The 23,192-nt window shown below is 45.0% G+C and overlaps 1 protein-coding gene across 1 annotated transcript in view; it reads right to left on the reverse strand.

The window, feature by feature from the left end:
• WDR3 (WD repeat domain 3) overlaps nt 1-23,192 on the reverse strand; it is a 386,077-nt gene that overhangs the window by 215,080 nt on the left and 147,805 nt on the right. The window contains exons 6-8 of the mRNA XM_069635757.1: nt 21,628-21,723; nt 6,404-6,496; nt 6,188-6,289 (exon numbers count right to left, since the gene is read on the reverse strand). Of these exons, the coding sequence (XP_069491858.1) occupies nt 6,188-6,289; nt 6,404-6,496; nt 21,628-21,723 (291 nt within the window). The remainder of the gene's footprint in view (nt 1-6,187; nt 6,290-6,403; nt 6,497-21,627; nt 21,724-23,192) is intronic.

Here is a 23,192-nt window from a genome sequence, read left to right on the forward strand (position 1 = left end):
AGGGTTCAAGATATATGCCCTACAGCAGCGGCAACAGGTGTCAGCCCTGCTTTGTCCCTCTGTCCCATCGTACTGGCTGCGATAGCTGGCCGTAAATCATCAGCCTCAAATTAGGTGCGCAGTAGTTAGCCCAGACCATCCTCAAAGCTACTCCCAAAGCCCATACGATCCATGGTGCGAAACAGGAAGACCGCTCGTCCTTGTTGAATGCCTTCTAGGCGTCCAATGACAGCAGAAGAGCGGGAGTCTTGTGCTTTGACATTTTCTCCACTAGATGACACACCCACTCAATATTATCAAAGGTTTGCCACGGTTTGATAAACCCCGACTGGTTGGGTTGAATAAGATCCGGGAGCAGGGACTCCAATCTCTTTGCCAAGATCTTTGTATAGATCTTGGCATCGATGCTGATGACGGCTATAGGGCGATGGGAGCTACACAGGGTGGGATCTTTATTAGCATTAGGGAATACAAGTTTTGCCCGGTCCATGCACTCTGTAATTCCCCAACCAGTCTTGTAATCTGTCAGGACCCGGCGCTTTGTGTAGGGAGAGTTTCCCAATGGCGGCTTGTACCTCTTCCTCCCGAATCTCCCCATCCAGGGACACTTCTTCATCCTCCGACAGGGTCCTCAGCATAACAGATTCTAGATAGTCTCCCTGAGGCTCCTCCAGTGGGCAATCAGGCACATACAAAGCCTCATAATGGCATTCAAAAATCTTCAATATGTCCCTGTTCTCTGTCAGGAGTTCCCAGTGTCATTGCGCATTTGCAGAATGATATGGGCTACTGACTTTCCTCTTAGTTACCTAGCCAGCAGTCTATCCACCGTTACCCTTTCTATAGAACCATTGTTTAGTATTGAGAAAAGCCTACCTTTCCCTCAATAGATCTAATTGGCCCTGAATTGCCCCATAGCCATTCAATGTAGCCTTGTTGGATAGGCCACCATTTTCAACATGCTCTCCTTCAGTTGTGACTCCAGTTCCTGTTGTAACGCCCTTTTCTGCTCATCACGAGAAGCCTTTAAGGCTACTAGCTCTCCCCTGATCACTGCCTTGAACACATTCAACCAAGTCCCTGAAGAGGGATTGGAGATCGAATTATCTGAGAAATAACCTTCAATCTTAACCCCTACCCCCCTCAGTGAGAGCCGCATCTTTAAGAATTTCTTGCAGGGGGGGACCAGCTCCACAGCTGTGGGGGATGCTGCAGAACAGGTCCACTGAGGCAGATATAGGGGCGTGATCAGAGAGCACTACCGATCACAGGGAGACCTCCTGAACCTTGCCTACCAGCTGAGCTGAGACCCAGCCATAATCAATGCGCGATAAAGTTCTGTACACGTGGGAATAGAAAATAAACCCAGCCTCTGTGCACCTGCATGCACGCCTTACATAGACCAGTCCCATCCGAACAAACCTGTCTTTAAGCCCTTGCGTTGGAGCCCCTTGTACCCGATGACCCACTCCACTACAGTCCTCCTCCGGGACCCAGGCCAGATTGAAGACGCCTGTCCTGTTAAAAAAAAAAAAAAAAAAAAAAAAAGGTGACCCTCAGCCATGGTCTCCAGTTCAGCCATCACCGACTGCAGTAACCCATCTTGCCCCGAGTTTAACGAAAAGGTAACGACCCCGCTTATACTCCCTTGGACCCAGTATCGAAGATTGGGGATATTTTTTAATGCAATTATAACCCCTGCGGTTTTGTCCTTTGTGTTAGCCTGAAAATACTTGGATAAGCTTGCAGGTAGAATCTGCGTGTCACAATTATGCATATGTGTTTCTTGGAGCGAGAGAAAGTCTGGTTTCTCACGTCTCAAGAAGTGTTCCACCTTGTGCCGCTTCACGAGTGAGTTTAGACACCTGATGTTCTATGCGAGAATTTTTAACACCATTCGTGATCAGCTACCCTCCACCACCCTCCCGCCCTTGGGACGCTTCATCTTGTTGCCTCCAGACAAAACTTACCTCCCCTCCAGTAAAGATCACATTATGGTCTCTGAAAAAGCATACAGCTGCCCACCCGTGCCCACCCCCCCTTGTCCCCACCATATCCTGGGCCCCCAAGTCTGCATTGTGGTCCAAACAAAATAGTAAACAAACAAATGAGGGACTCCAAGCGAAAAAATACACACGGTCGTGCTTGGGAGAAACAATTATATATATATATATATATATATAAAGCAAAAATATAAAACCTGAGCCTTAAACTGGTGGGAGTTGTCCCGAATTCTCCCCATGGATTCCAAGAGGTCACCGCTCTTGGCCCAGAACTCAGCGCTCTGGACCCTCTGCACTTCTTTCCGTATGGACGACCATTCCCATGGTCGTCTCCTCTGATTCAAATCTCATGTCTCGAGGGGTCCGTATACTCCTAAAGTGACACCATGTCCATCCCCTCGTCACAGGAGGTCACCCTATGCTGATTCCCCTTCCACGCCAACATCAAACCAAACGTGAATATCCACTTGTACCAAACCATTTACCGAATCAGGATCTTACACAACCAGTCCCATCAGTCTTCTCTTGAGCAAAGTGGATTGGGCTAAGTCCTGGAAAAATTGGACCTCCGCATCATTAATTCCGAGGGATCCCGCTGACCTTGCTGCTCTCAAAATGTCCTCTTTCTGGCCATAGGAGGTCAGGCCCACCAGCACATCTTTCAGACGGGCCGTAGGTTCTTTCCTTTGTGTATCCACCCTATGTATTCTGTCCAGGTGGATCCTTTCTTGCGGTACCTCCAGGAGCAGAAATGTTGCAGCGTGGCCTTCAGGTCTTTGTCCAAAACGTACTCCGGGATGTTCTTACGGCGAATATTGGATCAGCATGATCCATTTTCAAGGTCTTTGCAATGGAGACCCAAGTTATAGGACAGCCGTGACCAGTGTTCTAGGGCTTCTTCCGTTTTGCTGGAATCTTCCGAGAGGACCTACAAATTCCATTCATTAGTGGCCACCCTTTCTCCCAATTCATGAGCTCACCTTTGATCTCCCACACTGAGGATTTCATATCTGATCTCAGAGAGAAGAACTGCTCCTGAAATTACTCCGTAATCTTCACTTTGATGTCTGCTAGGCATTCTACTAAGACCTCCTTATTCATCGCCATTGCGTCTTGCACGGAGTCTCTGCTGTTCCTGCTGAATCGTCTGGGGGCTGGGTAGATGTCGGTGCTCTGGATTTGTCCAATTGCCAGCACCGGTACAGCAGGCCTTCCTCCCCTGGACAGGTCGGTCTCGTACGTGCCAGGGTCTCTCCCACTTCCCTTAGGCATGGAGGGCCCTCCACTGACTGCGCCCCTCTTGGTAAACAATGTATGGGCTCTGCACTCCCTCCTCCTCTAATCCGCACCTAGTGTAGTCCTTCAGGCCCACACATGGACCCCTGTCTCCCCAACCATTGACGGTAGGCCCCACCTCAGCAAAGCAGCGTCCCACCAATGGATGTGCGATGAGCCCAAACAAACAAATTGCCCCAGCGCCCACTGCAGCACGTCCTTGGTTCCCAAGAGGCACCTAGGTATGGACTCCAAAGACAGCGTCTGTTAGTTAGGTAACCCCCACACATCTCTCGCCCTTGTACCACCAAATGTGTCCCGCCAAGTGTTGCTACGTTAGCTCCATCCGCCCTTCCAAAAGTATTATCCTCCATGCTCACGTTTACTAGCAGTGACCCCAATGCAATGGTGGGCGGTGGGCCGTGGATAGCCGAGATTCGGAGGCTGGCCAAGCCCCATAGAATGATAGCCTGGACACGTGTGCGCAAAACACTGGTCAAGTTGGTTGATGGTGGACACTCCCTGCAGACACCAGGGCAGAGGCAGGGTCACTGCCCTGCACCTCTGCAACCACCGCACTGCAGTATCTCGGGGCCTACACCTTGACACTTGCTCCAAACACCTTCAATGTTGCACGCTCCCTCCCCTGCTCCCCCACACTTATTCTCAGCTTCTCTAGAGCCGCCACCCATTAGACACGATCCGGGCTCCTGAGAGATTTCTATTCCGGGCAGGCACACCCACCGCCATCCACGTCACCTCTCAGCAGCAAGCTGATGCCCTGTTATGGGTCAGCACCCACACTTCTCTGAGCTTCTGTTTTTTATGCAAGGCACCTTCACTTCCTGGAATCTTACCGGCAAGGCTACGGGTCGAGCTCCTCAACTAACTTTAGTATCTGCTGCTTGTAGTCAGCACACTGCCGCAGGCTGCTCCCAGTCTTCCTGTGGCTGCCTCCCGCTGCACACCGCGGTCACCCCTGCTCAGCTGCTTCAGGAGGGGCACAACACACCCCAGTCAGCCACAATGACACAGGGTATCTCCCCACCCTGCGCGGGCTGGAATCGCCATGGGGAGGGGGGGAGGAGAGGAGCAGAACCGCTCATTGCAGACCTTTTATCCGCTCTCTGCAAGCCGTGATCTTGAAACCTGCTGTACTTTAAGCCCTGTTCATGAGGACTTGTTCTTACTCTACTTGCCTGGATGGGGGAGGTCTTAATGGGTCTTTGGCGGGCTTCCCTCGGACAGGAAGTGGGGGAGTTAACAAAACGCCCCATGTCTTTGCCCTGCAGTGTGCCTGGACACCCCCCCCCCCCCCCCGCAAGATTTGCACAGCACGCTTGTCTGGTGATTGGTGGGCTCAGCCAGTTTTCTTGCATCAAAGGCAAGGCTCCTGGAACTGAACCTCAGAATGAACCACTGGACTGAAAATGTGAAGAGGAATTTGTAGAAGGACGTCCCAGCAACTTCCAAGCGATCACCAGAGCCGTTGACTGACCACTGCAGAGCCAACCCTGAAATCCAAGCGACAGGGAAGATCTATTGAAAAATACTTCCTCCCATGGACTGGTCAGCCTAACCAGGCTCAAGACCACTTGCATTGTGCACTATCCCACGAAGAGCTGCAAACTTCCCGGGCTTCAAACGCCAAATACCCCAGGACCTGTGCCATTTTGCTGTGCAACGTCTTGTGAAGTGAGGTTTTGGCTAGAACCTTGTGGGCATCCTTCTGGGCCTGCAGTGACTCGTTTCCACTCCTAGACTTACTCTCAGCTGAGTCGTGAACAGAAAACCAAAGAGAAGTCTACCGGACGACAACCGTCACTGACCCAAAGCCTGTGAAGGGCTCCGGCGCACCAGTGCCGGTAACATCCACTGCTGGACATCCCACTGCACAAGTGCATCACTCTGTACCCTCCAAAGTTCCTTCTTCGCCACCCCAACCAAGAAATCCGAACTGGGGACAACAGTCAACTCACCTTGGGGACCATCCTGCTGCACCAAGTTCTTCACTGCAAATGTACTGTTGCGAGCCTAGGTACTTACCTTGATCTCATTGCCTTGTTCTTGTAGGGCTGCAATTAAGCGGTTACTTGCACCCTCCCCTCCAGGGTACCCTAAATCCCATTGGGGTGAACCACCCATTGGGCCCCAACTTGATAAACTGTTACTTGAAAATCTCTAGAAATGTTCATAGACTTTGCTCTGTCTGCTGCTTACATGCTTCTTTCCCCTCTTGACTCAGAGAATCACCTAGTATAGGGATGGACTTTTAAACATTGGTTAAGCAGGGTTTAAATGAAGTTATAAGTGTTGACCTAAAGCTTGCTTAATTAGTATCAGTAGTTTCTCTCACTTTGTGTTGCTTTATCTTTATTTAAAGTGTGCTAACTTTTATTCTGCTGTGATATTAAAGTGTGACTAGTGCTCACTTGATTTACTTCTAAAGCATTGGTGTATATAAAATAAATCCCAATTTTTATTTGTCATCTAGTGTCTGTGTTTCCTTGAACTGATTGCATGCTCCAAGTACTGTGTCCCTCACTAAAGCCATTCTCCCTCCTCGATTAAGCCTGGCTGCTCAGCCATTACTACCAAACCATTGGGTATTTCAGGCTAAAACCTAAGGGGTACAGCCATGTCACCTAAAGTGAGTTTCTCAAAGTTCTGTCACAGACAGCAACATGTGTAAAACTCCCCAACAGCGAGGCGTTCACTTGCACCGCAACACACACCTTGCTTTTAACATAGGCTCAGTACTTAAAAAATGGTAGAAACACTTGGGTACAGGCACGTTATAAATGCCATATCAGAAAGTGGTACACTTTGACTTACACATGTGGCAAAGGGTAAACAACACAACTACCATTTCCCACTGAGAACAGCATACTTAGAAACCCCAAACTCACATGGCAGGCCAGGATCCGTCCTGTCTTGTCTGTCCCAAGGCCGACGACCCTGTCCCTGCCCTCGCGAATGATGGAGCCAGCTTTGTGGCAGCTTAGGATGCGCTGAAAGAGTGAAAACATTGATTATTGACTTGAATCAGATATTCTGGAGGCCCTACTTAGAAAGAAGCTGCCAAGCAGATGGTTTTGGTGTCGGGGGGTGGGGGGAAACACTACCTCTTCGGGGGTCTCGTCCACTTCTTCTGCGTCTTCTTCACTGTTTGAGGATGCTTTGGATTTCTTCATCTCTGGAGCTGCAGAATCACTTCCCTGTTCAAGAATAAGATCAATGAGCTAACTTTAAAACACCAACATGTAGCCACCTGGGTAAGCAGTGTAGTGCTGCTGACAGTCTCCTTGGTCCCTCTTACAAGGAAGTAGGGTGTTCATTTTTACAACCTACACCGATTCAGGATCTACACTGTGCAAGCTACCCCCAGTTCCTTGGAGGGAAGAAGAGAGAAGACGTATGCATCACAGATAGTGGGAAGTAAGGAAGTGAGGAGCGCAAAAGAAGGTAAAAACACATACATCAGCCGGTGGATCTGTCAAGCAAGAGCAGACGGACCCCATTTACACATTTTATTTTAAAAAAAGGTACAATTCAGAACCAAATAAAACCGAAGCAGGTGGTAATCTAAACTAGCAGCTATGACAAGGTTCTGAATGAGTCAAAAGACCAGCTCAACGTGTTTTCACATTTTATTTTAAAAATCTAGTAAAAGCAAAAGTTGGGGGGGTCCAAGTTTAGGGGTGGTCCCTATATCCTTTCACTCATCCTTTATGGGGCTCTCTCCTCCCTAGCCCAGGCTCCCTACTCAAACAGGTAATGTGACAGTACAGACTCTATGGGCAGGTGATCCCCTAATGCATTAGCTAGCCGAACTATAGGAGGCCTAAAGGCTGTAGACTTGCCCAACCACCTCATGGACTCCCTAGCGGGGTAGTCCGATTGCCATGGCAGGCCTTTCCTCCTGATAACTATCTCTCAACCTTTATCTGTGTGTGTCTCCGTCTCTGTGTGTGTCTCCGTCTCTCTCTGTGTCTCTGAGACGGAGACCACAGAGGACTGCATCACGGATAAAGTCTACTGCAAAAATATCCAACTAGCATTATCGAACAAAATAGCCCTCCTACGAGCTAAAATAGAGTCTAAAAAAGCTAGCCTCGCCTCCAAAGACCACTTTGGTAGTAAAAAGAGCCTTACCACCCCCGACTGCCCTCTTTTCCACTTCTCGCCAGTCACCGAGGACGAAGTAGTAAATATATTGCCAGCTTTAAACCTTCTAACTGCAAAGGTGACCTGTGCCCTGCCTCAGTCATCAAGAAAGGAGCTAAAGATCTAGCCCCATTCATTACCTCGCTGATCAACTCCTTGTTTGAAAATTCAGCCGTACCAAACAACCTTAAAGAAGCTTGGGTCCTTCCCCTCCTTAAAAAACCCAACCTAGACCCTAACATACCCATGAACTATAGGCCCATCACGACCGTCCCCCTTCTCCTTAAAATACTAGACAGAGTGGCTTACCTCCAAATACAACATTTGGAAGACAATCTCGTAGGCTTGCAACAATCCGGCTTTCGACCCAGGCACGGGACCGAAACCGCCCTCCTGGATCTAAAAATCCAAATGGATGAAGCCAAAGACAAGGGCAATTTGGCCATATTGCTCCTGTTGGATCTATCCGAGGCCTTCGACCTAGTTGACCACCAAATTCTCACACAACACCTCTCTTCTGGCTGCCGCATTCTCACAGAATGCCACCAATTGGATTCAGTCCTTGTCTGATAGGTCGACTAGGATCTTCGCTCCTTCAGCTGCAGCTGAACCTGTCCCAATCCAATGTGGAGTACCCCAAGGTTCCTGTATTTCACCCACGCTTTACAACATCTTCACTAAGCTCCTTTTCGACCGTCTTGACGACCTGGGCGTCACGTATACCAATTACACAGACGACACCCAGGTCCTCATCACACTCAAGGGGTGCTAATAGAGAGATGTTGCAAAACAACGAAATCTAGCTCAAAATTCAAGCATGGATGGCCACCCACAGCCTCTGCTTGAACAATGACTAGACGGAATTGCTCATCCTAGGCTCACAGGCCCGCCTCAACAAACTGGACACTAGGTACCAATCATTCACCATTGATGGCAACATCATAAAAGTCTCAAAAGAAGTCAAAACGCTGGGCATGTATCCTGACTCTACTCTATCGCTCAAAAAACAAATAAACGCCACCATCTCATCCACGGCCTATACGAACAAACTCATTAATGCCTGATAGAGCACTGATATTATCTAGACTTGACTATTGTAATACACTTTTCCTTGGCACCACTAATAGTAATTTGCGTAGACTCCAGGTCCTACAGAACAATGCCCTGAGATGCGCCCTCAACCTTCCGCATAAGGCCCACATTTCTACCGTCAGTAAGAAAGTCCACTGGCTCCCCATCCGGGACAGAATTAAACCAAGATCGCTTGTCATCAAACGCAAATGCCTCTCACTGACCGCCCCACTCTATTTATCAGACAAATTCTCCAGACACAGCAACTCTAGACCCACCAGAACACCGTACATGTACCAACCGAACATTCCCAAATTCAATCTAAAAACAGAAGGAGGATCTAGCTTCCCTGTGCTAGCAGCGAAATGTTGGAACACGCTCCCCTTGACAATCAGGTCTGAAGAATCATTCTGGCCTTTCAGAGCCATGGTGAAATCCTGGCTCATTACTCAATGAAATGATACCTGCATGCTTACCTATACTGCATTTTGCAACTTCCATTCCGCACATTGTAACTTAGCCTGTACCACGAATTGGACCACTCTAACCTGGTCCTTGTGCTACCCACTGTATTTGCCTTATGCTTCCCTCACGTGCAACCTTTCTGTAACTGTGTTGTTCCTCAAGACTAATGCGCCTAGTTACCTGACGGTTTGGCCGCGCTTTATAAATAAACAAACTAAACTCTCTCTAGTTGTCACTCACACAGCAGCCAATCACCTTTGGGTGCATTCCTGTAACTAAGGGGACAAAGCACAGGAGTTTTCGGGAACCTCCCTCGCTTCCCGCCCTGCCAGACACGCTGGAGCCAGAGGCGGGCTTCAGCTGTGAATCCCGCCAAAGACAAAAATGAAACAAGGGGACCAAACCTGGTTTGGCACGCAGAGTAAAACCCAAGAAAGACCTCATAAGCAAGAAATGGTGAAAAAAGAAGGCCGGGCCATTTTGACAAAATGGGAACCCATGGGTGTAATACTGCAGTGAGGATTCAGCCTGCGGTAGAAACGCACGATGGTAGGAAACCACTGCCACCAGCCATTAATTGTAATGAGGGTAACAAAAAATGTTACAGGAGAAAGTAGACAAAGGGGATACTAAGTAACCCCCCAGCACTCCACATAAAGTGGTGTGTGCTGAGTCTACAAAGAGAAAAAGGTAAGTAAAGTCAATTTCACTTTACTACTCTTGGGAACAGTAGTTTACCCAAGAGAATGTATTTAAACCTTAAGAGAAATCCAAAAGACTTCTCTGTGACACTGCACTGAGGGTGCTGGGTGTCGCGATACAAAAGGTGATGCCTATTGAGTTTGCTAGACTCCAAAACCAAAAGAAACACAGAGTCCAAATCAGATGAAAAATACATGAGTGAGTGAGAAAAAGGTCTTACTCCCTGCAGAATAAAAATCAAAAAGTCCCAAAATACAGCAAAAGAGATGTGGGTCTCTAAGGTAGAGGGCAATTAGCACAGAAATGAGAATTCTCCCTAACAATCTGGGATAAAGTGGTAAAAAAAAATACATCTACTGACAACTTTCCCATCTCCCCTAAAACCCTTGTTCCACAACCCACAATTCACCCCTGGTCTAGATCCCAAGGCATTCAGGCAATGGAAGCAGGCTGACTGTGAGAAACAGAGATATGTTTCACGAAGAACTCCTCAAATCATTTGTACAATTCAAACAAGAAATAGAGTTACGGGAATCTAGCAGATTTGAATATTTTCAAGTGAGGCATTGGATTCTTGCCCCGCCAGTAAAGGCAGCAGCAGTCAGGGAGTTAACTTCGCTTGAGAAATTTGTAACATCCAACCCGGGAAACAAAGCTCTTATTTCAAATCTATACAAATAGATGTGTGACACAAAAGCAAAAGGCTCCCTGAAACATAAACATCGAAAGCAAATGACACTGGGGGAGGAGATAATAGAAACAGATTAGGAAGCTTTATGGAAAGCAATACCTAAACGCTCAAGGTCGATCCAGATCAGAGAGCTCTGGTACAAACTGATGGTGCAATGGCACTATACCCCAAGTTAGATTAAGGAAAATGAAATCTTCCATCTCGGATAAATGTTGGAGGGAATGTGGACAAAAGGGAGACTGGGAACATATATGGTGGAGCTGTCCTGGGTTGATGCAATATTGGGCTGAAGTAAATAAATGCATAGTAGAAATGTTTGCTTTGCAAGAACCGCGCCCTACACGTACATGTCTGTTGGTGCAACTCGAGGAGGACTTTAGACAAAACTCGAAACCTGTTTTGAAAGCATATGTTCTATTGCAACTTGCTGCTTTGTTGGTGATAGCTCAAAAATGGAATGTGACTGATCCGCCTCATCTTACAGACTGGTTCTCAAAAGTGTGGAACTTTTTGGTACTGGAATAGGTGACATATGCTATACAGGGGAATCTAGTGACATTTATGGAAGACTCGAGGATAGCAATATGTTTTCTACAAAAAGACTATAATGTGATCCACTGTCCACAAAAACTGTGCATATTGGGAATTGCGTATATATGCGACTAATATTGATTCTCAGTGGCTGACATGCACAGTATTAACTCTGTATACACTCTGTACTCGTTAAGTTGTAAGTATTCACATCAGATGGAGGGGAGGGAGGCTGTATTTTGTGTAAAGAAATGCAAAAAAAAAACCATATTTAAATTTAAAAAAAAAAAAAAAAAAAAAAAAAATCACACCACAGGAACTGGTATGTTTTAGACCCAATGGATGCAATAAAAAGGAGCAATGCCCTCGGGTATTCCAACAAATCCACTTAATGGTGTCCAATTGGGTAATTTGTCAGTAATTAGGCAATTCGGGTGTAGCTGGCACCCAACACCTTAGTATTCCTGTGGCCACCTTGTGCGTGGCCCAGCGAAACCTACAAATTAGTTCTTTCTAAACATTGTTTAGTGTTTAAATTAGGTAGGGAATAAAGATCAGAGTTGTCAATTGCCCTAACCTGGCGACAACCATGAGATTAAGACCCACTTTTAGTAATACGCAAGAACAGAATTTCTAAAGCAAATTCAATTAAAACCCAATTTGTTGAGCCATCCAATTTGGGTAGCTCAATGCGAAGCAAGTCATAACTAATTAAAGATGACAAAAGAGGATTGTTCTTCCATAATGCAAGGAGATAGGAACGATGAAGGAAAGGGCTCTCGGCTTTGTGCCACACTTCTTCCAACTTGACCAGTTTTCTCAGTGGTTGTGCGTCGCTAGGTTCACAAGAAGAATTAAAACACTTGTCAAGTTGGACAAAAGGTGCCAAAACAGATGTAACAGATAATACATTTCCCGTGGGCAACAGACTTGGCCTGGTCATCAAAGCAGTTTGTGGTAAGGGCCTATGAAATTCTTCTAAATTATGAACCAACACTTCTTGATTATTAATAGTCTGAGTTGAAGAAGAAACTGTTTTAGAAGAGCGGCCCAGATAGCAACACCTGCCTAGCAGACCCATCTTCCGAATAGTTGGTGACAATAGTTATTAAAGACTTCTTGCAGGGTACACATTTTGATAGGGCCTCAGCAGTTGCTATTCTAAAAAGCTCCTCATGCCCATCTCGCTGGGTACTGACTGTTTATTTGCTGTCGCTTTTTACGCCTTTTATTACATGCATGCAGTGGGTTGCTGATCTTGGAAATCTCATTACAAAGTGCTTCAATAGCGTCCTCCTCGGTTTCTGCAATGACATTCAAAGAACCCTGATGGCTAAATCAGAACATCAGGGATCAGTGGATTATTGGGATCCCGCACAGGGCAGTCAAAGCAAAAAGTTTGAATCACTCTGTAAGCAACAAACATCGTGGCTGGGGAAAGGTGAACCAAAGAACTGTGCAGGGCTTCAGGCAGCACTGTTTGAATCAACATTAAAGCCAAGAATAATGTTAAAGAGAATTCTCAGAAATGTGCCAATTCCCTCTACCTTAGAGACCCCTAGCAACGTTGCTGAATTTTGAGGACTTGATTTCTTCAACCTGGAAAGAGTGAGACCCTTTTTCCCCACTCTCTCATGTATTTTAATGTGATTTCTGAACTCTGGTTTTCTTTTGGTTGCGGAGTCTGACAAACTCCATAGGCATCATCTTTTACATTGCGTCACACAGCACCTTCAGTGCAGTGACACAGGGAAGTCTCTTAGATTTCCCCAAGGTTTAAATACCTTCACTGGGATAAACTACGGTTTCCCAGAGCAGTAAAGTGAAATTGACTTTACTTATATTTGCAACTTTTTAGACCCAGCACACCCTATCTTACAATAGGGTGCTGGAGGGGTTACCTAGTATCCCCTTTTGTCTAAACTTCTCATGTAGTATTTTTATGTTGCCCTTTTCTCACTGAATGGCTGGTGGCCGTGGTTTCGTTTTTACTACCATGGTGTACATTTACCACGGGCTGCATTGGCAGCTGCAGTAAAGCACCCAAGGATGCCATTTTGGTCAAAATGGCCTGGATTGTTTTGCCATTTCTGTGTGGCAAGGTCCTTCTTCAGATGTACTTCGACCTGCCAAACCCTGGTTGGTACCTTTGTTCTTTTTGTCTTTAGTGGGATTCACGAGTGAAGCCCGCCTCTGGATCCAGGGTGTCTGGGGTAGGCAGGAAGTGAGGGAGGTGCCCGAAAACTCCCTGTGCTTAGTCTCCTAGGAGACCTAAATGCACTCTGATGATTGGCTGGCTGACTGTCCGGCAAGGACAGCCACCCCGCTGGGTGATTGACAAGATAGGCTGGAATGAAAGGGAGAGAACTGTATAACAGTCAAGTCTTTTGGCTTGGAAAGCAGAATCGACCACTGGACAAAGGAACCGAAGAAGAATTTGAAGAGGACGCCTGCTGCAACTCCTGGACCATTGGTTTGCCCAGTGAAGCCCTGCTGCAGTGCCGAAACACCAAGTTCGCATCAACAAAGAAGCCCCTGCAAGAACGACTTCTCCCCTTGAGTTGGTGGGACCAATCAACTCCAAAGTAAGCCACCTTGACATCCATCTCAGAGCTGGTTGAATTTCCACAGAGTTGCTGCTGGAAACCGTATAGCAAGGGAGAGAAACACCAGATGGTGTGCGTTGCTTTTAAGCTGGCTTAGAGCTCCAGGAAGATCCTCCGGACTCCCAGGAAGCAGGACTGACCGAGCCTGAGCCCCCTCAACAGAGTGCGGGACCCCAGAAGCAAGGAAAGTCCATCTCGACAGCCAGGAACCGCAGTGTTGCTATTTGCGGTAGACGCGAGGAGCTGAAACACTGAACAGCCACTTAAAGTGAAGTTTGCCAGTTGCACGTTTTTGACCATCCCAGTGCAGTGCAACAGTCCCCCGACGCCCTCCCTCTTGTCCCCACAACTGAGGCCCAGGAACAGTGAGATCTGCAGAGCTGCACAGGAACAAGAGTCATCTGCTGCATCCTTTCTTCATTCTAAAAGGTACTGTACAAAGTCTGAGAGAAATTACCTCTTACTGTAGAGTTTCTAACATCTTCTACTGCTCACCAGTCTAATCAGCTTGTGGCCCTACATTTGATTCGTCTTTTCTTCAAAGACTTCTAACACATTGTGCAAAGACTTTCTACTTACCTACAAATAAGTGCTTCAGCTCACATAGACTATTTCCGATTGACTTTGGCTTAGCCCCTTCCACTGAATTACTCTTATTGGGGATCTGAAAGTAACTGCCTGCTTAACAATATTTGTGGTCTCTTGTTTGTTCTAAATAATCGTTTCCTTTTAATTTATTACTATATGATTCTAAATGCAACAGTGATATATTAATGGCCACAACACCCTAGCAATTGAAGTCACCTGAGGGTGTAGGTGGTGTCTGTGGGCCATCCCAAAAGGGTATCTACTGATTTAGAGATATTAACAGTGTATTTCATGAAGTGTATTCGAGTGTTACTGTTATATTGCTCCCTTCTGAAGAAGGCTTATTTTAACTGACTGATAAATTAATAATTGTTTATTCAAGAAACCTTGAGTGTAAGAGTTTATTTGAATACTTGTAACTGTAAATCTCTGTAACTCCACTACAGCTCACATTGACCCCTCTTGAGAGAAGCCTGGCTTCTCAAAACGCTACGATAACTGTAACTGTATAAGCTTATACCAAAGGTTGGGTTTCCTATACTTGTAGTCAGAGTTGTTTGTAGTGTACCCAGAGGGTACTGCATACAAATGTTGCCTAACACTGGCCACTGTCCTGGGCCAAACGCGATAAACGCGGTTTGGACCATAGAAAAGAGTCAGAAATGCTTTAAAAGTAACTGCTGCCACCAGCTCTGGCCTAGGCACACATGTACATTCACAAAAATTACTTTGAGGGTGTCTAGGTACATTGTGCACTGATAATATTTTACTACAAAATAGCAACAAAGTGAAAGAGTATGGTGTTAGGCAGAATTGCATGCAGTACCCTCTGGGACCACCACAAACAATTAGGACTACAGATGTAAGCAAAAACCAACCTTTGCTACAAGTCTGTACTACACAGTTTGTGGTAGCGAGGTGAGTAGCCAGGCTGATCTCAAGAGGGAATGTGAGCAGTACAAGAGGTTACACAGATCTTAAAATCACAGTGGTTCAAGTAGACACTTACACTCAAGGTTTCTTGGTAAAACACTTATTAATTTATTACACAATCATTTAGAAAACGTTTACTAGAAGGTGGCAACTTATTATGCACAAACACACTTCAATATCAAATACGTTTCTGAACAAATTAGGCTCCCCTGAAATAGGAGCAAAATGGCATTTAAGTTACTTTCAATGGGAGTAAAAAGGCACAAGTTAGCAGAATAGAACAAATACTTTCTTAGGCAGTGGAAATAGTTTTAGTTCAATAGAGGACACGATTCAATTCAATAGGCCTAGGCCAAAGTCAATGGACTAGTGTCTTGGATAAAAAAGAGCAGTTCTTGAAGTAAACGGTAAAGTCTTTGCGAAGGTTCTCAGAAGTAGTTTGTACGAAAACGAATCATATGTTGGGTCACAAGCTGATTAGGCCTGCAAATTGGGAAAGTTCCACGAACTTTTACTGCAAGAGAGGCGTTATCTGAATCGGGTTGGCACTGTACCTTAGTATGAAGCAAAAGATCCAGCTGAAGACGTTGTTTCCTGGCAGTTCCTGCAGATCTCACTGTTCCTGAGCCTAAGTCGTGGGGACAAGAGGGAGGACGTCGGGGGACTCCTGCACTGCACGGGATTGTCAGAAAATGCTGACAAATTGGAGTCACTTCAGTTCGAGTAACTGTAGTCAAGCACACAATCTGGTGTCCTTCTCCCTGGTTAAACCTAACCAGCTCAGAGAATGGTATCCAGGTGGTTTACGAGTTGATTGGTCCCACCAACTCAAAAGGGAGAAGTCGTCCTTGAAGGGGTTCTTTGTCGAGATGAACTTGGCGATTCGGGCCTGCAGCAGGGCTTCACCAGGCAAACCAATGGTCCAGGAGTTGCAGCAGCCGTCCTCTTCCAGCTCGTCTTCGGTTCTTTCGTTCCAGTAGTCGACTCTGCTTTCCAGTCCAAGAGTATCGCCAGTTCTCTCCCTTTCATTCCAGCCTGGCTGCCATTCACCCAACAGGGTGGCTGTCTTTGCCAGACAGTCAGCCAGCCAATCACGCCAGAGTGCATTTGGGGCTCCTAGGAGACTAAGCACAGAGAGTTTCGGGCACCTCCCTCACTTCCTGCCCACCCCAGACACTCAGACGCCAGAGGCGGTCTTCAGTCCTGAAGCCCGCCAAAGGCGTACAAACAAAGAGACCAAACCTGGTTTGGCACGCAGAGACAAACTCTAGAAGGACCTTTCCAAAAAGAAATGGCGAAAACAGCAGACCGGGACCGGATTAAACAAAGGAGCTTAAGGCGCCATCTTGAAAAACATGGCTCGTGCGATTTTTAGCTACCAGTGTTCGCGGTCAGGAAAAATTATGGTAGTTCATTGTAAAACCACTGCCACCAGCCATTTTGATAGAAAAGGGTAGCATTTGACTCATACATGAGTTTCTAGACACAGGGCATGCTAGTTAACCCCTCCAGCACTCTATAGGAAGATAGTGTGTGCTGGGTCTAGGAATTTAAAAAGACTAGTAAAGTCAATTTAACCTTACATTCTCTGGGAAACAGTAGTTTATCCCAGAGAAGGTAATTAAACCTTTGGGAAGTCTAAAAAGACATCCCTGTGTCACTTCATTGAGGGTGCCGTGTAACACACATGAGAAGATGCCTAAGAAGTTATCTTAAAACTCCATAATCAAAGAACACAAGAGTAAAACATACATCAAAAAACATGAAAGAGTGGGAAAAAAGGCTCACACTCTTTCCAGGTTAAAAATGCAAGTCCTCAAAATCCAGCAAGGTTGTTGGGGGTCTCGAAGCTGAAGGGAATTAGCAATTATTTGAGAATTCTACCCAACATAAGGGAAACAAAGTCTCCCAGTACTGACAGTCTGAAGGGTACGTCAGTTTCCCCATAACAAAATGAGCAAAAGCAGAGGAGACTACATCAGAAGCCTGGGCTCCACTGGTAAAAGTCAGGCTAGGATGGTCAGACAACAGCAAAAAGTTGGGGGGGGGGGGGTTCACAACTGGAGGGGAAATTACCCATAAATGGAAATCTGTTCTAACAGCGAGTTGCCGCAGAGTCTTTGTGAGTGGCCATGTTGGCTACCGATCAGTCAGCAGCCTGTGCTAGCATTTTAGAATCAATTTCCTTAGAGTCAGTCAAGTGCTGTCTAAGCTCAGGAGAGCAGGCATCGAAAATAGATTCAAGCAAAAAAAGATTTCCCATTCCTTCAAAAGGTGTGTACTACATACCCCTTAACCCAACCATCTAAGTTTTTCAAACATTCACATACCCAGATAGCCCGAGGGGTACCATCAGTCTTTTTGAGGGTCCTGAACCTCTTAAGGTACTGGGAAGGAGTCTTCCCAAATCTGGCTATTAATGCCAGCTTAACTGACTCAATCTTTTCTATCACTGGCACCCAATTCCATAACAGCATCACAGCCATTCAGGAGGAGCCTAGACATGAGCCATGGAAGCAAATCATTCCCACTTATTCCTTGAAGACCATAGGTGTATTCAAACATACCCAGCCAATCCAATACATCAAGTTTAGGTTCATACATACTCGCTGCTTCTTTAGGCAAGGGAAGCCCTTTGGGACTAGCAGACCCTGAAAGGGAAGCAGAATCAAGGGACATCTTTCTCATTTCCATTTCATGCTGCATTTCTCTTTCTCTTAGTTTCACCTCTTGGTGTTTGGTTTCAGTTTGTACATCCAGTTTCTTGAACTCCAACTCTAATCTTAGTCTCTCAAGTAAAATATAATCTGGGTTTAGATTTTGACCTTGTGAGGTCACAATGGGAAGCGACTTAGTTACAGGGACAGGCTGTGGAATAGGGTGGCTCCCTTCTGGAGACTCCTCTCCCTCCTCTGACTCCTCTTGTAGATTGGAGTTTGACTCTAAACTAGCATCCTCATCATCATCTTCCACATTATTTTGGTTTGTAGGTGTTACAGGCCTACTACCCAAACTTTGGTGATTTAACAACCTTACACTTAATTCACATGTTTTCCTTTCAGAGTCAGATCCCTTCTTTTACACATATCTTTCAGTTATTATACTGCCAGGCAAGTCAGGAATGACTCATTAAAGTTATCTATATTTGGCATTTTACAATTGCTTACCCTTTTGGTGGAGATTAGCCTTGTGGCTGGCTTAGTTGCGCACAAGTACAACAAATAGTCAATATAACCACTCAACGCCAATCCCACCCCCTGCCACCAGCGTCAGGTAAGTATTGATGTAGTCACACTGTGTGAGACTACACAACAATTATCTGCTTGGTATTAGGTAACCCACTTTTTGGTATAGGTCTGTACTACACAAGTTGGTAGTGTGACTGAGCAGCCTGGATCCTCTCAAGAGGGGTAAATGTGAGCTGTAGAGCTGTACAAATGAAATCTGTAAATACAAGTATCCAAGTAACACTTACACTCAAGGTTTCAATTATAAATAGTTATTTATTTAACATCAATTTTTAAATCAGCATTCCTTAAAAAGGCAATTCATGTAACAATGTAAATATACTTTAAAGTTACTTTTCAGAATCGGAACAAGTTAGTGGATAATCTTTGGATATGCTTCTTACACAATTCCTACACCCTGACGTGACTTTAATCTCAAGGACACGAGTGGCATTTATATATCAGACTAGTTACACTTTGCAGATTGAGGTTGCAGAAAGGAAAGGTTTAGGGAAGAAAAAGGTTAAACAGGTTCTCAGTAATTGAGGACAACTAACATTTTCCAATGAAATCTAGGCCAGTCTTTCCCAGGAGTAACAGTCTAAAACAAGTTACCACCTATGAGGGACAAACAATATCAAAGTCAATGGACTAGAAGAGCCTTCGGGGAGCCAGGATAGCCAAAGTCAATTGCAACACAGTCTATGGAGCTGAGGCACTTCTTAGATCAGAAACAGTCTTGCACAAAGTTGGAGTTTGTAGAAAATCACTTGTAGGGTCACAAGCTGTAAAGCCTCTTAGAAAAAGAGTTGGACTCATCTCTAAAAGTAAGCTAATGTAATTGCCAACTGAGAAAAGCACAGCTAAAAAGGCAGTGAGTTAAGTACCCCAAACCTAGACAGTACCTCTGGTTTGAAGAAGAGTGGTCCAGCTGGATTCCGTCTTGCTAAAGCAGTGCAAACCCCGAGCCTCAGTCGTGGGGACAAGAGGGAGGGCATCTGGAGGTCTCCTGTAGCGGTACTTGGGAGGTTGTCAGCAGCTACGGGCTCTTTTCCAGTTCAGCAGCACTTTGCGGTTTCAGCACTTAGCAAACAGAACCGTTGTGGATCTCGGATACCGGTTGGGCTTCCTTCACTCTTTGGGTCCTGCACTCTGGTGAGGGGACACGCTCTGGTCGTCCTGCTTCTGGAGGATCCTTAGGAGACTCCTGGAGCTTCTAGCTGGATTCGATACTGCATCAGACGTTTCACTCGACTATGGATTACTCAACCCCTGGCACTCAGTTCTTACAGCAACAGTCGGAGAAGATGGTCCAGTGTAGTTCGTCTCAGGGTTAGTTGGTCCCACTATCCAAAGGGGAGAAGAAGTCCCTTCCAGAGCTTCTCTGTGGAAATGAAAAAGGAGCTTCAGCATAGCCGCAGGGCTTCACTGGGCAATTCAAAGGTCCAGGAGGATGCAGCAAGCTTCGTTTACGGTTTCTTCGTCGGTTGTTTCTCCCAGTTGTCGACTCTGCCTCCAGTCCCAAAACCCTTGCCTTTTAAGAAGGTTTCTCCCATTCATGCACAGCCTAGGCTGTCAATCCCACAGCAGGATAGCTGTCCTAAAGGACAGCCAGCCAGCCAGCCAGCCAATCAGGACAGGTTGCATTCAGGCATTCCTAGAGACAAAGGAAAGGGGAGTTTTGGGACCCTCCCTCACATCCTGTCCTTCCAGACACACTGGAGCCAGAGTCAGGCTTCAGCCCTGATGCCCGCCAAAGGCAAGACAAAGGGCTCAAACCTGGCTCAATGCACAGAGTAAAACACAAGGAAGACCTCACAAACAGAAAATGGTGAGAAAAGAAGTCGGGGGGCCATTTTGACAGCTAAGTGTCCAGCCTGCGGAAGAAAGACACAATGGTAGGAAAATGTAAACCATTGCCACCAGCCATTTAACGTAGTGAGGGTAACAAAAAAATGTTACATGAGAATGTAGGAGAAGTGGCTGTAACCACCTAGCACATAAGATGGGGTGTGTTGGACCTACAAAGAGAAAAAGTAAGCATAGACAATTTCACTTTACTACTCTTGGGAACTGTAGTTCACCCAGGAAAAGGTATTTAAACCTTGTGAGAAATCTAGAAAGATTTCTCTGTGACACTGCACTGAAGGTGCTGTGTGTCACCATACAAAAACTAGATGCCTATAGAGTGTTTGTTAAACTCCAAAAACAGTGAAAACACAATCCAAATCAGGTCAAACAGACACGAGAGTGCGAAAAAGGACTCAATCAATCCATGGTTAAAATGTAAACATCCTAAGTCCAGCAGAAGAGCTAGGGGTCACTAAGGTTGAAGGGAATTAACACAGAAATGAGAATTCTCTCCAACACTCTCCTAGAGTTGCTTTACTCCTCTCGTGTTGCTGGAGTGCTGATTCATACGTTTGGGAGTCTGCCCCTGCACGTTCGCCCAGACCTAACGCCTGTGAGCCTTTTCCCAACAAAGAAAGTGTACGTACTTGCTACAAGTCTTCTTCTGGAACTCTCAACTCTTTACAGCTGCTGCCTTACTTATTTTGCCCCCCAATCCGACTCTGAGACACTCATACCTAGATAGGGATGGACTACTAAAGCTTAAGGCCTCTGTGAATTTAAAGCAAGTCTTACTCGCTCTGTGTTGGTTTTGATTCATTCTTTCCTGATACCAGTGATACCAAGAATTAATTGCCAAGTGTTTTACTTAACTTAAATTCTTGCCAACTATTCTACACATGTGTACAGTTAGTTTACTTCTCAGTATTATAATTTTTGGTTGATGAATACTTATGCTAACCTGAAGAAAATTTCCCTTACCTGCATTCCAACTTAAGGTTTACCACTGAATTGAGTTACAAATGCAAAAGTCCTAATGTATACATGTATAAACGTTTCTCTTACCTAAATTGAAAGGTGAACTTCTAGCAAGTATAATAAATAATAATATTTATATATTACTATAAGTGTGTAAGTGTCTTCTTGACTGTGTGCTCGAAGGTCTTTGTACTCTACTACAGCCTTAACCTCCTAGACCAAGTATGGCTGCACAGCCATAGCTACCAAACATTTTGGGTAGTTATTGCCTTTACAAAGAGTTAAAGCCCTGTAAACTAAAAGGAGTCTCTTCTACAGCCCTACCATAGGTGAACTTTAGTAAAAAAAACTCCCTCCAAACACAGTACAAAAGAATATAAAACTGGGCCACAACAGCAGCCCTTTCTTTTTATGATTTGCAGATGATTATGCATACACCCTCTGTCAGGGCTACATCAGAGCGCAGATGGTAGATACTGTACTCTCACACAGAGCACCTGCCTGCACCCCTAAGCCAGAGCATTTTTCTGCTGACTTACCTCTTGAGGATACGCGATATTCCAGGCTCGCAGCTCGCTGTCTGCCGAGCCAGTCAGAATTCTGCTTTCCTCAGACAACGTGGCCATTCCCCAGACCTGCAAAAATGAAAATAAAATCCTTGAGTTAAAAGGCACAGTAACAACATTGTTTATGGTTATCAGTGTACACAAGCGTCAAAGCTTTTCAGAAAACCTCTTCTGAAGGATTCATATGACCAAGCCAGTAGTGTAATAACAGGGTGTTCAGCAAGCTTGTCCAACACTCTCCCAATACCAGTGTAGCAGAGCGGTCTGGCTTCACTCTTAGAAGGGGATGCTCTGGTATGAAGGTAAAATTAGACCCACACACACAATATGCTGAAAAAACAAACTGTTATGAATGGCATGTCCAAATGGCAATCAAATAAGTACTAGAGGCAAATAAGGAAACATAATATGCATATAAACATTGGTTGAAAGAATCCCAACTCCCTCCAAAACCAAATGAAAAAGAAAGTCACCAACAGTGAAAGATCTTACACTTTACAGGTATAAATATGGGGGTGCGACGTCCTAAACGTAAGAAGATATATGCTTGGGGACTGCTATTAAAAGTCATGTGATTTCATCGCTGGGGTAAAAAACATTGAGGGGTACTCAATATTTATTTTTAAACCACTAAACACTTTCCGAAAATATTTTAAACAAACTCCAGTCCTAGAATATTTGGGTAAAGTGCTGGATAGTGGGTTAAATAAAATATCAAGTGCCCCTCGATGTTGTTTTCAGCAAAGAAATAACTGGATACCCTATTAACATTTATTGTCCATTATTATTGAATTAGGCCTTGTTTCCGCATCACTCTAGAGCAGGGCTCTCCAACCTTTCGGTTGGCAAGAGCTACTTGTAGTTAATATGAATAGATAATCTGCCACTCAAGAATTGCGCCACAATTGTTAATTCAAAAATTTCCAAAAAACTCCTTTATTCCTTATTTGCCCTTTAATTCTTGTTGACACGTGTTTCGGCTACTCAAGAGCCTTTCTCAAAACAAAACAGGGCTTGATAAAGTACACATCAAATTCTATTCACATAATTGTTTTACATAAATTGTTCATAAATTTGTACCCAAAAAGGTTCAGGCAAAAAAGAGGGTTATGTAATATGAATACACATGTATTTTGAAAAATAAATAATAAATAATAAATCATTTACAATTGCATTACACCGCAATACATATAGTTAAATCAACATATACATCCAAGTCACAATAAATGCAAAACAACAAAAATTGTAAAAGAGCAATGAAAAAGTAGAAAAAAAATAATAAAGATAGAATAACAAACAGAGAAACAAAGAAATATTGTTTTAGAATAATTAATCATAAATAAGTCCAAGTTTATATATTTTTGGTTTCAATATTAAATACAAGTTCTCATTTGTAATCCTTGTATATTGGTTCTTTCATATGTTATAATCTACAATATTATTCCCTCTAGTGGATTGTAGTAAATCTCCATTCGACACACAGTAATAAATGCACGTGTGAGTGCAATAAATGGATAAATTAAAATTTCTTACCCATC

This window comes from Ambystoma mexicanum, chromosome 7p (genome assembly GCF_040938575.1).
Source record: "Ambystoma mexicanum isolate Mex_15411 chromosome 7p, UKY_AmexF1_1, whole genome shotgun sequence".
NCBI classification, from domain to species: domain Eukaryota; kingdom Metazoa; phylum Chordata; class Amphibia; order Caudata; family Ambystomatidae; genus Ambystoma; species Ambystoma mexicanum.